General features: G+C 38.9%; 1 protein-coding gene and 2 non-coding genes across 3 annotated transcripts in view; 1 reads left to right on the top strand and 2 right to left on the bottom strand.

Moving 5' to 3' along the window:
- LOC122994518 (contactin-associated protein-like 4) overlaps positions 1-13,104 on the top strand; it is a 122,465-nt gene that overhangs the window by 66,254 nt on the left and 43,107 nt on the right. Inside the window, exons 8-11 of the mRNA XM_044369244.1 lie at positions 626-893; positions 2,903-3,052; positions 3,251-3,422; positions 12,020-12,126. Coding sequence (XP_044225179.1) covers positions 626-893; positions 2,903-3,052; positions 3,251-3,422; positions 12,020-12,126 — 697 coding nt within the window. The remainder of the gene's footprint in view (positions 1-625; positions 894-2,902; positions 3,053-3,250; positions 3,423-12,019; positions 12,127-13,104) is intronic.
- trnal-caa lies at positions 3,861-3,943 on the bottom strand. Its single transcript has one exon. It is a non-coding gene; the product is annotated as a tRNA-Leu (tRNA).
- Positions 4,383-4,465, bottom strand: trnal-uaa. The gene has a single exon. It is a non-coding gene; the product is annotated as a tRNA-Leu (tRNA).

The raw sequence follows: 13,104 nt of genomic DNA, 5'->3' as shown, positions 1-13,104 counted from the left end.
AAGAAAATGTGTGACTCTGGGTGGAGGAGAATTGATGTGTCAGTACAGGAGTCTTAAGGATTTTGAGGTCTTTTAAGGTAACTTTTTCCTTTGTGTTGAGCAGTGATACAGCCCACTCCGACATTAAATTGTTGTACATCACTTTAACTGCACCACAAAGGGCTTTTAGATGTCATCTGTGTTTCCGGAGTATTTTGAAGATAGCAGGCTGATATTCCCAGCAGAGAGCTGAGACTGTAATATATTACTGCTTCATCCTTAGCAATGGACCCAGTGTCATTATTTACATCAATGGACTGTAACAGTGATGTCAAGATATTGTAGCAGTGAGCATACTACATGCTATGTTGTTTTTTTTTATTTTCATTCTTTATCTCTCTTACCTCTACGCTAGGTGACTTTTCAGTTTGCTCTCTTAATCTTATTCTGAGCCTTGCTGTTATCATTCTGGTATACCGGTGTCCTCTTTAAGGAGACTTGCTGATGAGATCACTGCGACATGAGGTCACATCGACACGCCCTCTGCAACTGATTAATATTCATGTTTTTTGTTGTTGTTGTTTTTTAATCTCTGTTGTAATCATTTTTCTGTCTCACCTCCCCTCTCTGCATCCCTCTGTCTCAGGGCAATGTGACCTTTTCTTGTGCTGAGCCAGTCTCCGTTGCCGTGACGTTCCCAGGCCCCCAGAGCTTCCTCCAGTTGCCGGGGGCGACAGCGTCCACCTCCGGGGGTGTGTCCATGGGGTTTCAGTTCAGGACGTGGAACAAGGCGGGGCTTCTGCTCACCTTTGACCTTCCTCAGAAAGGGGGCGTGGTCTGGCTGTACCTGAGTGAGGCCAGACTCCGGCTACAGATCCATAAAGTTGGCAGGGCGCTGCTGGAGCTCAGCACAGGTTAGTCTAATCCCAAAATAGATTAAATCTCCAGATCCACGTCCAACCACTAACAGTTAAGTTATTGGTTTGTCTTGCATAGATATTGAGTAAACTCCTATGTGCATAAGACTGAGCTAGCCCCTCTGTTCCATGTCATTCTCATCCCAAACATTTGAAATTAATTAAACCATAAATCAAGTCAATAGAAAGTATGAAAGGCCATCAGATTTTTTCAGCAACAAATCTTGCAAGCTTTTGGGCAGATCTTAAATCCCCTCCTTAAAAGGAGTCACCAGTATTTCTTAGTGAATGTGTGCTATTGTGGCTGTGGCTCTCTGGACCGACTGTGTTCAGTGAGTGGGACAGAGGAGCAAGACCTTCAGTTGACCAATCATCAGCAAGACAGAGACATGAATGAGCTGAGAATGTGCGTACCTAACGACCAATCACTGATCAGCATTGTTTGACCAGGGTATTCCTTCTTCTTCTTCTGTGTTTTTATTCTAAACTTGTCTTAACTATTCAAGTTTGATTTTTTACACAGAGTTTGCAAAAGTTATTCCAGAGTGTTTTTTTTTTTTCAGTTTGATTTCATTTTCTTTACTTTCATTTTTAAATAATCTTGTTTAGGCTATATGTGGTAACGTTGTGATGTCACAGACAGGCAAATAAGCATGTGAAGTCATCCAGCAACATCCAGCAACAGTTGGCAACACTGGTCATCGCACGGCACATAAATAGTTTACAGTGGTAATGGTGACAGATACACCTCTTGAAATTTCTGTGTCTGCCTGAAATGACAACTTCTGTTGGCAGATTTTATCAGGTGTAGATATCAAAGTAATAGCTAAACTAAAATCTTGTAAAAGGATTCTTAATATGCATTTGATGGCTGCATACATGATGTTATGCTAAAAGACTAAGACTAAATTCAATAAAGAGCAGGACAGAGCTGTTAACAAACAGTGGATGTGCTGGTCGTGTTTTTTTTTTTTTTAAACATAACCTGACCTCACAAACTAATGTAACCATTAGTCAGTTATTGATGCCCTCTTTGGCTCTGGGCATAATGTTCAGTAAGCTTGTTAGCTGGACATGCTAACAATCGCAGCTTATGTTAGAACAGATAAACACACTTTTTAATGCATTTTTTATACTTCTGCTTTCACTACAGACCCATGACCCCTGACAGGCCTGCTGTGCCTAGCTACAGTTGCCAAGCTATGATTGGATGATGGCTGTGCAGGGGGAGGGATTTATCAAATGATCAATTCTAACAATTTTTCTCATAAATCGTGACTGGGATTTGAACCATCAAGCACATTAAAGTACCTCTCTTTCTAGCGAATTCTCTAACAATTACACTTAGTTCAGAAGTCTAACTTTTCTTATTATCTACTTTATTTTCTTTATTGCCAGAACACCGGTCACACATCCACATCACGCTGGCTGATGATTGTAAGCAGACACTACTGTAGGACAACTAGGGTGTATTTTAAAGCAAAGCATTGTCTGTAAGAAAAATAGAGAAGATAATGGGATATCGATCTATTCGCTCAACTGTTAACAATGTACACAGCCCTGCTGGTTCCTTGGAGCAGGTCAATCACACAGAGGATCCAGGAAGTAATGTAGATGCCTGTGTAACCTGCTCCCGCTTGTTTTCACACAGCAAACACATGAATTTCTGCACCACCCTTACATTTCGTGCCAAGTCTGCTCACTACTCATTTCCTCAAATTCATAAAGTTTTAAGTCTTGATTGATCATTTTGTAAAAGATTAATTTAGCACAGTTTTATTGTGACAAATATTTACTAGTTTTTGTTTTTACTTTTTTTAAATAGCAATTTAGTACATATGTCACATACTGTGATGCTATAATTTATCTAAATTTGGCCATTACAACATGACTGCCCATGCTTTCCCTTCACCAAAGGTCAAAGCAAAGGCCAAGCATGGGAAAGCTGTGCACTTGAACAAGTTCACATATTCAGCAGTGTGTGTTAATGTGTATTTGGTTCCCAGGTTCTGGTCTGAATGACGGTCAGTGGCATTCTGTAGAGCTGAACTCCAGACAAGGTCGTCTGACCATCACTGTGGATAAAGAAGAAGGAGGCACCGCTCATGCCAGCCCCTCATTCCCTGTTGCCATAGAAAGTCACCTCTTCTTTGGTGGTAAGAGTGGAACAGGTCATCTCTTACCAGTTAAACCTGTTAAGCTTCAAATAGCCACAAGGAAGTTGCTGTAAATTAATCAGTGTGATATGTAAAATAAAATTGTTTTATGTGTTATTTTAGTTTATATTGTTTCACTGGATAAAAGCTGTCATGCGCAATTCACTCTAACTGATGTTCCCAATCTCTCCTGTTCAGGTTGTCCTGCTGAAGATGACAGGCAAGAATGCAGAAACCCCTTTAACATCTTCCAAGGCTGCATGCGTCTCCTGACTCTGGACAACCAAAACGTGGACCTGATCATGGTGCAGCAAAAGCAGCTGGGAAACTACAGCAACCTGCACATTGACATGTGTGGAATCATCGACAGGTCAGTTTCCAAAAAAAAGTTCATTGACATTAGGGAAGACAAAATTATTGTTGCTTTGCTATTACCTCTGACGTAGCCATCACCTAATTTTGGACTGAATTCAATTGCCTTGATCAGTACACTCTCTCACAGAGGTGAGGTAAATCAGCATGGAGCTTCGGCTGTATTGACAGTACTGACCTTTGAGGGATCGCAGACTTGCAGAGTCAAACATGGAGGAGGCTATTATATTAGCTGTGTTGCACCATTTAATTTAATAGAGCCCTGCTCTGCCAGAGTACAATCTAACAAGCAGTCACAAAGCTTCCAGCAGGACATATTTTGTGAGGATGAATGGATTTTGCTGTGCCCCATCCTGGTTGGACTGGGTGCTGATGATGTGTCTGGTTTTGAGTTGTAGCATCATTTCTTATTCACTCCTTGTAATCAAAATCCACCTACCAGGAGTGGGATTTGAACCCACGAGGACTCATGTCCATTGCATCTTGAGTGCAACGCCTTAACCACTTGGCCATCCTGGTGAGACAACAAATCTTCTTTACAGGTCAGAAACCAACCTTGTGAAGATGAAGAGTGACCAGTAAACAAATATGTGAATCATCAAGTCAATATTTCTTTGGATTTAGTGAATATAGATTTGGGACACAGCGTGGCTTTTGTTAAACTGTTGCATTATACTGCAATAAGAAATAATAAGAAATTCACAAAAACCACCTACGAAGAGTGGGACTTGTGTCAATTGCATCTTGAATGCAACGTTTTGCCAAAGGCTGAAAACAATCCTGTGAAAATGTAGAGCTCAGCTGTTGCCTGAAGGTAGTTACTGATTTCTCTATCAAAAGCTGAATAAAATTTGCATATTTTCAGGAATACAAGGAGCTGTATCTGAATTTAAAATCTAAACAATTAGTGTTTCATTGCACAGATATGCTACTGTGGACATCAATGAACACATTAAATTACCAGGAGTGGGGTTTGAACCCACGAGGGCTACTGCCCATTGGATCTTAAGTCCAACGCCTTAACCACTCGGCCATCCTGGTGATAATAGCTGCCTGTTTTTAACAGCAAATAATCTCCAAGATGCTTTTAAGCTATGCTGTTGTTATCTGTCAAAGACATTAATCAAGAGCATTTAAATATAGTTGTTCATGACTCCTCATAATCCTGATAACATAGCCAATCAAGTTAAATGAAACCCTGAGCTTAGTAGGTTAAAGATAAACCTTTAAAGGATGATGAGCTCATCAAGTTTGTCTTGAATGTCATGTCTCTATATGAAAATCTAGAAGGATGCTTTAAATAGGTTTCATTTGTCTTATAACAAACACACTATAGCAATGCTGCATGAAGAGTGAGGTTTACACTAATAAGGAGACATGACCACTTCTTTTTCTTAAGTGCTTTCATTAACACTGTGTTACAAGTAGAGTGTTCACATAGTAACCACAATGTTGTCAGACGACTCATACCATGAGTGGGATTTGAACCCACAAGGATTTGCACCCCTGTAAGACATTGCAGTGCAACTGCCTTAACCACTAAGCTATCCTGCTGGGAAGAGCCACTCAATAAACAGGCCAAAAACCAACCATATGGAAAATTAACTACAGTTCAGACCCAGTTATCCCAGTTATACCCCAGACATCATGTCATTAGATACGGTATGTTGACATGGTACATGTTCTGATTTTCATATTTATTTTCAACCAACACAATTCAACAACTGGGGCCCAATACTTTCTTTCAAACTATTATAAAACATTGAGAGCTGTACAGACTTAAAACATTTTGAAACCAATTTTTTAGTTACCCTAAGTACATGACAAAAATACCTTTCTGTTCTGAACAATGAAAATAGAAGTAGTTAGCCTAATAAAATTGAAAAGAATACTGTACACACGGCAAATGCAATCTGCTTGCATTAAAAAAATAAAATAAATAGATCTGAGGTTGGTGTTAACAAGAAAAGAAAAAACTATGCCCCATGGACTTAATAATGACATAAGGTTAACAAAATTGCTGTTTAGCAAGCTAGTTCACATGGCATCAATATAAAAGGTTAAACAAGGCAAGGTTTGCTAGAATAACAACAGCCATGACGAGGAAAGGTAAGTTATAAAATGCTATTTTAATCACTACAGCTGTCTACATGGGCTGCGTAATGGCTCACATTTCACTCGCACTATATACATGTAAACGTGACCTGGAGTTCCTCTGTTTTATGCGTTTAACTACAGTCATTGTGTATCGGGCTCTGAACGCTTCCAAAACGTGGGTGACCTACACTCAACACTGCACCTGAACGCCTCAAGTGTAGAAATATAGACAGAGCAATCATTGCTGCTCTGCTAACGTGCTGCTCACGCTACACTCCTCTTTTTTGTCAACGAAAATAAAGAAAGATCTTGGTTAAGTTTTTATTTTTCTTCTTTTGTTTTCTTTTGTTATGTTGATATAGTCACAGTTAGTTTTTAATGACGTCAGGGCTGTCTCGTCATCGTCTTGTCTTAGTCATGGAAAAAAGGTAGTTGACGAAAATATTTAGTCATAGTTTTCATTAATGATATTAACATTAGCCAGTTGAGAATGAATCATAATAATGCATCCTTGTCATTGATACATTTGAATACTGTCAGAGAAAGTTTTCATGAAGATTTTTCTTAAGGTGACTGATATAATTTACTTGTGAACAGAAATTCTTGTGGATTTAAGTGTTACTGTTTGTATTCATGTAGCTTTTCAATTTGTCACCTTAAGGACATATTTTATAATAACAATTGTAATTTTGTTGTCAGCCGACCATTTTCAAAGCTTTTTTGTCTTTCACTTATTCAAATATCTAATTTAGACAGAATACTTTCTCTTGGCTTATAAGAAGAAATTTAGTGAGCAGTGTTTTCTAAGTGTTAAACACAAAAAGTTGATTTGACAGAGAACATTTGCTGCATTGTTATTCTGTCAAACACTAGTGTGATTTGTTGATTCTTAAGCAGAACTGCTTCTTCTGTCCGTGATTGTTTTGTTATACAGCATTTTTTGAGAAGCAACTTTTTTGTTGTTTTTGAAACATGATTTTCTTTCCTTTTCATTGTTGGCAGACCAATTTATTTGAGAGAGAGACACACAAATAACCATAAGCATGCACACGCACTCACAGTATCTCCCTTGTGGAATATACAATTATTGTTCAGTGGAAACCAGAGGTGTAATACAAGAACTATGACAATCCTGTTTGTTGTATTTGTGCTGATATTCAACTGTGAACTTTTTTTCTAAACTACACTCAGTTCCCACTTGGAATGGGATGCCGTGGTGGCCAAAGGGTTTAAGAAGCTGGCCATGTAATACCAACATTCCTGGTTGTGCCACATAATATGTCCACATATTTTTGTGTACTTTTGGTCATGCTGTGCTTGTCATTGTTTGGGTTAAGACCCTTTATTCCAATTAAGGGGAACAGTGTCCTTCCAACTTTGTGGCAACAGTTTTTATTTTGCCCATTTCTCTTTCAACATGACAACGTCCCTGCACACAAAGCCAGGTCCATAAAGAAAGGGTTTTCCAGTTTACTGCGGAAGAACTTGACTGGCCTGCAGAGCCCTGACTACAACCCCATCCAACATAACATTGATATATTATTACATTGTAAGGTTGTTATGGAGAATGTGTTCAGCAAACATACATATTACATATTGAACACATGAAGAGCAACAGTTGTATAATTCATTTGCATTGTCCATCAAGCTCTTTAGCTGGTCAATGCTCCACTGTGTTCACCAGCTAGTCGCTAACTTTGCCTGTCTGCTGGTTGCTGCTGGGTAGTGAGAGCCATGAGAATGAACTAAAACAAGTTGCAGGCTGTAAAACCAAAACAATGTGCTGCAAGACATTAAAACACTCCTCAGAGCTGAGAGGAATTGCAGTGTTGGGTGACAATTCTCTATGGGTTCGTCACTACAATTTACACCTTACACATTACACATTCGGTCCATTGTTAACACAAAAATACAGTATTGATTACAACAGCTTTAAAAAAAATACCTTTATTAGGTACTGGATATTATTTGATACAACTGTAACAACTGTAGTTAAATTGAAATGACCTGAGAAAGAGAAACAGATTTTAGACCTCCTGATACATATTTCTAATGTAATTTGTGGGTGGCAAGATGATCATTGTATGTTATTGATGGCAATTCAGGATCAGAGCAGTCATTTCAACCTCAGAAGACGAACGGGAGAGACAGGATGGAGAGCAGAACCAATCATGCCAAATTGCAGCACAATTAATGGGACAATTACAGCAATTATAAACCCTTCTCTTGGGCATAAACAGCACGCACAGTAACACACATACAAACACACACATGCCACATATACAGTGAATTGAATGTAAGCACCAACATACACACTAATATTGAAATAACCACATACCCTGCCAGATTAGGGGAATTTGCTCCAGTGGTTTTAATTAAATGTCTCACTGTGTCTGCATTAATCATATTATTATTCAGCAGAATGCAGTTCCTGCATAGATATGACTGCTCACTGGAACAAACCTACTAAAAATTCTGGTTCCCGGTGAAGACAGAAAAAAAGTCTACCATATGCTCTCACACTGTAATCCTGCTGATTGAATTTTGGCCCCATGGGATATTTTGTACAGTAAAAGTCAGGTGGAAAATGGACTCAACAGCACAGCTTCAGTGTGGTGGTCATACTTCAGAGGAGGTTATTACATCTATAGTTGTGTGTATGTGTGTGTGTTTTATTGTTGCTGCCTATAAAGTCTATTATTAGCCCAAGCAAACAGCATGACTGGAAATCAAACCCGCAAGGAGCTTCTCAATTACAGCAAAAGTTGAGTCAGACAGTGAGTGAACTGATTGTAAATGTTATCAGCCATCAAATATACTGATGACACTAGAAATCATATTTCATATATCAAAACAAGAGACACCAGCACAGTGAAGCTCCACCCAAACTGTTAATTTAAAATGAATGCTAACTAGCTCACTTTAGATCAAAACAGTAAAGAGATAAATGGAGATAAAAAACCTGACTGTAGCATGCTGACAATCTACTGAGTCTGCGTTTTTATTCTGTACAGTCATCTGTTTTCTCTTTAATATCCCTGTCTGAGCAAACACACACTCAAACACTGTCACATACTGTACATTTACATTTAGTATTGAAAATATGCATAATATTATTATATAATCAGAATTATGCAGAATCCCACCACAAAAACACACTATACAGTACACACCCTCAAATACAGAACTGAGAAATGATGAGATGGAATTGGACTAAAAGTGGTTAGTATTATATTATTATGTTTTGTGTGCATGTGTGAGTGTTTCTGTTTAACCACTCGGAGGAACCAGCCAGCCCTCAGAACAGATGGAGTGCAACCTGTGTGGATAAGATCAGTCAAATAAGTCAGATGCAGTGGGTGAAAAGAGCATAGAAAGGTCCAGACAGGAGCAACTAGGGCTGGGTATCGTTTAAAAAATAACAATACCAGTACCCATAAAGTGATATCGATACCAATAGACTATTTCATTCGATACCTTTTTTTTCTACTTCATTTGATACCCATCATGTGAATGGAAGCATTCAGTTGCGTAAAATGCCACCACTCCTCCCCATCCAAATGATTTTTACATGAATACATTTTTAAAGTGTTCAAATTAATGAAATATATTTTTTAAATAACTGTACAAAACTGTACAATGAATTATTATCACCACAGACTGTTTGAGTTGTAGCTGCTGCAGTAATGGGCCAATCACATGTCGCATTACACCGAAGAATGCTTGTGGTGATTGGCTGCGAGCAAAACCATACAAATATTCATCATTTTATTTTCTAAATCTGGGTACAAAAAGGATCGAATGCAGGTATCGTTAGAGTGGAGAGGTTCAATACTTTTTGGTACTGTGTTATTTCGGTATTGAGTACCAATACCCGTCCCTAGGGACAACACAAAGATAGTTTTTCACATTGAATGCAAAAAAATGAAAATATTTATCAAAACCTGTCTTGCAAACAAATCAAGAAAAGTGCACATAGAGCAAGAGACGAAGAGGCTGTAATGTAACATGCCAACAGGCAACATGTTTCCTCAGACAGAGCAACACCTAGCAAGCAAGATGCATCATCTTTTTTTAGTCCTCTCTGTCTGTCTGTCTGTGTTTGTTTCTCTATTTCACAGTTTAGTAGAATGAAGTCAAATTATCTTTATGTATCTTCCCAGTAACAGTGTAGATCAGAGGCTGAACTGTGTTAATTTCATCAAAATTGAAGAATCTGGAGAAAATAAAGCCCTGTAATGATGTCAAACTACATTTTCTATCATCTCAAAATAATCCCTGGGTGAATCAGGAACCCAAGGTTTTCAGTTCAGTTGTGTTTTTTTTAAAAAATGTGATCGTGCTGCTATTGCACAAACAAAAAACAATTGATTATTTTGTGTTAGGACTAGGCTAGTGAACCCAACTGCAGCACAAAGAGACAGGATGCAGAGAATAAAGCTGCAAGGCAGTTTATTGCTGGGCTGGTAGCTGGGGGACTGGGGTGAGGGCTTGGGCATGAAGCTGGAAACCTGGGGCAGAGGTTAGGGCATGAAGCCGGGGCCGAGTGGGGCAGAGGGGATGCTGAGGGGAGCCAGGCAGAGCAGGTTCTAGAAAACAGGGAGGTTTTTGTGTGAACAGAGTCAACGATCTGGTGACAAGGTGGATGCTGAACCAGGTATTTATGCAGGATTAATCATGATGAGTGGCAGCCGATTGCCTGACTCCGGTACACCTGTCTCCACTTCTTAAGGGCCTGTCACCTGTTTCCACACAGACACACAAGGAGGGGGAGAGGGAGAGAGTGGTTGCGGTATAGGTGGAGCAGGAGGCAGAAGTGGAGGGTTTGACGTTTTGAGCGTGGAAGTTCATTCTTGAACAGCATATGGAACAGAATATTCAAGCTCAAACATCTACCGACAGGCTTTTTGTAGCATTGAACCACATCTCATGGTCTTCTTTAGTGAATGGAAGTGGCTCAGGTGCTTTTTTCTTCTCCTTTTTTGACAGCTTTTTCAAAAAAGTGCTTTTTCTCCAAAGTTTTTTTGGCTGTAAAACCTTGAGAATTGTTTCCAAATGTTCAAACTGCCAAAACAAGAAAATACATTTTTCAAATCTGATGTTTCAGTATTTTTAAAAGAATATATACTATTGTAACAAATGTATCTCTTCTTTCTTACCTGACAGCAAAAAAACCTTCCTTCACACATCCATCAGAGTATTGTGAGAGTTGTATCTTATTTTTGGAACCACACAATAATGGTATTACAATATGTGCCTAATAATAATAGAATTTAACAGCTAAACAGCATGTCATGATCAAGTGTAAAAAATGGATAATGTACAATGAAAAATCAAGCTTCAAGGACTTTTGATGCGACGGACCACGTCAGGTCTCCAAGATCTTGTGTAGGCAGATGTCTGTCTTGTCAACTTGACAGACATTTTGATAAATTCAAGCAAAAGAAATTGTTAAAAGAGGGCAAAGAACAGCTGATTGGAGAACTTATTTGTAGGATTCGAGCTAAAAGCCAGAATCCTGGTCAATATTTTTCTCACTTAGAATATATTTTATAATATCAATATGTTTTATTGTAAATTTCTCTCTTTATCTTTCTATATTATGTAGGATTACGTAATTTTGTGTATATCTTTGACTGTTATGCACCAAAACACCAAGGCAAATTCCTTGTATGTGCAAACCTTCTGATTCTGAATTGTCTCTCCAGTCATCATTAGAAGCAAAGATGTTACAGATGGGGTTTTTTTTCAATTCAGCAACCACCCACAACATGTTACATAAATGGAAAATATGACCTCTACCAAATATTAAAATGAAATACTTTCTCTTCGCACTAGTTACGTTATTACTGACCCTCCTACACACATTTGACCATGACACAAACAACATACTTTAGTAAACATAATTTAAAATGCTTTCTGCCCATTTAATAAAAAAAGCTTTATGTAACAGACTAATTTTGAAATTTATTTCAAGCATTTTTTTAGAGGATAGAAAACATTTTTTGCTGATCATCGGTATCTAGTATAATCTATAAAGCAACCCCAAAAGTTCAGAGATTTGATCCCGATGGCAAGTTTTTCCTGTCAAAGTGTCTACAAACAGACTGAGGCTGCTTATTCATTGTAAGATAAATGACTCAGCTAAAGCATAAAAGATGCTTCAGATGCTTTTTCAAACAATAAAAATGATAACCATGATAACAGATGAAAGGTGTTTTTTTGGCATTGAGTGCTTCTTCTCCTTTTTCAAAGTTTTTTGGCAGTAAAACTTGAAGAATTGCTTCCAAATGTTCAACCTGCCCAAAACAAGCAAATGGATTTTTTCAAATCTGCTGTTTCTTTATTTATAAAAGAATGCCATGGTAATACATTTTTCTCTTCTTTTACTGACAGCAAAAATTAAACCTTCAAATTCCTCCTACACACACATATATCAGAGTATTGTTTGAGACTGAAAAAACAACTTCACAATAAACTTTTCTCTCTCTCTCTCAGGTGTTCTCCTAGTCGATGTGAACATGGCGGCCGCTGCAGTCAGTCCTGGACCATCTTCCACTGTAACTGCTCTGACAGCGGCTACAGTGGAGCAACCTGCCACAGCTGTAAGTCACCTGTCAGTTAAACAACATCACCATATGGCCCCTGGACAGCAGGGCTGGGTTAACCCGCTAGAGTGCTGTGGACCCCTATTGACCCAACCTGGCTACTAGAAATGACGCAAGTCTGCATGCTAGTTCAGGCAGTCAACTGAAGTCAGCTGCTACTCTCACGTGGCATACACTCTCACTGCAGTGCAGTCTTTTAATCATGAGGGTGTACTTAAGCCACTAGTGCTCTAGTCATTCTTTTGCTGCATGTCTGATGCTACACTATGAAAGATATACTCTTGCTTTCTGCTACTGCTGTTCATACAGCATTTCAAAAATCCCAACTTCACCCCAGAATCCACCTGTAGGCTTAGTCTACCTTCTCCTGGGGGAGAGTCAGCATCCTCATCAGAGCGTATGTGTCAAACATTAACAGCATATATTACATTCACATGAAACTCTATTCCATTGCGTCCAGGTAGACTACTGATTAAGATGCATGCCACATAACTGCAATGTCTGTGGTTTGATTCTGGCAGCAGACCTTTGTTGCATGTCATACCCTGTCTCTCTCTCTCCCCGGGTGAATGCTCGCCCCCTACAGTGAGGGGATCTGGTTTGGCTCTGTTATGCTGTGGGGGGTATTTTGCTGTTACAGTTTGGGTCCACTTGTCCTCTTAGAGGGAGGGGTCACTGCAAATCAATACAAAGTTGTTCTGAGTCATCACCTTTATCCTATGATGAAACATTTCTATCCTGATGGGAGCGGTCTCTTCCAGGATGACAATGCCCCAATTCACAGGGCATGAGGGGTCACTGATTGGTTTGATGAGTCTGAAAATGATGTGAATCATATGCTATGGCCTTCATAGTCACCAGATCTCAACCCAACTGAACATTCTGTGGCAGATTTTGATGTCTCATGTTTGAAGTCACTGTTCACTTTTTTATTATTTAAACAAGACCACAATTCATTAAAAAACACTTCCCAAT

Source organism: Thunnus albacares, chromosome 12 (genome assembly GCF_914725855.1).
Source record: "Thunnus albacares chromosome 12, fThuAlb1.1, whole genome shotgun sequence".
NCBI classification, from domain to species: Eukaryota; Metazoa; Chordata; class Actinopteri; order Scombriformes; family Scombridae; genus Thunnus; species Thunnus albacares.
This window is presented reverse-complemented; position numbering and strand designations above follow the sequence as displayed.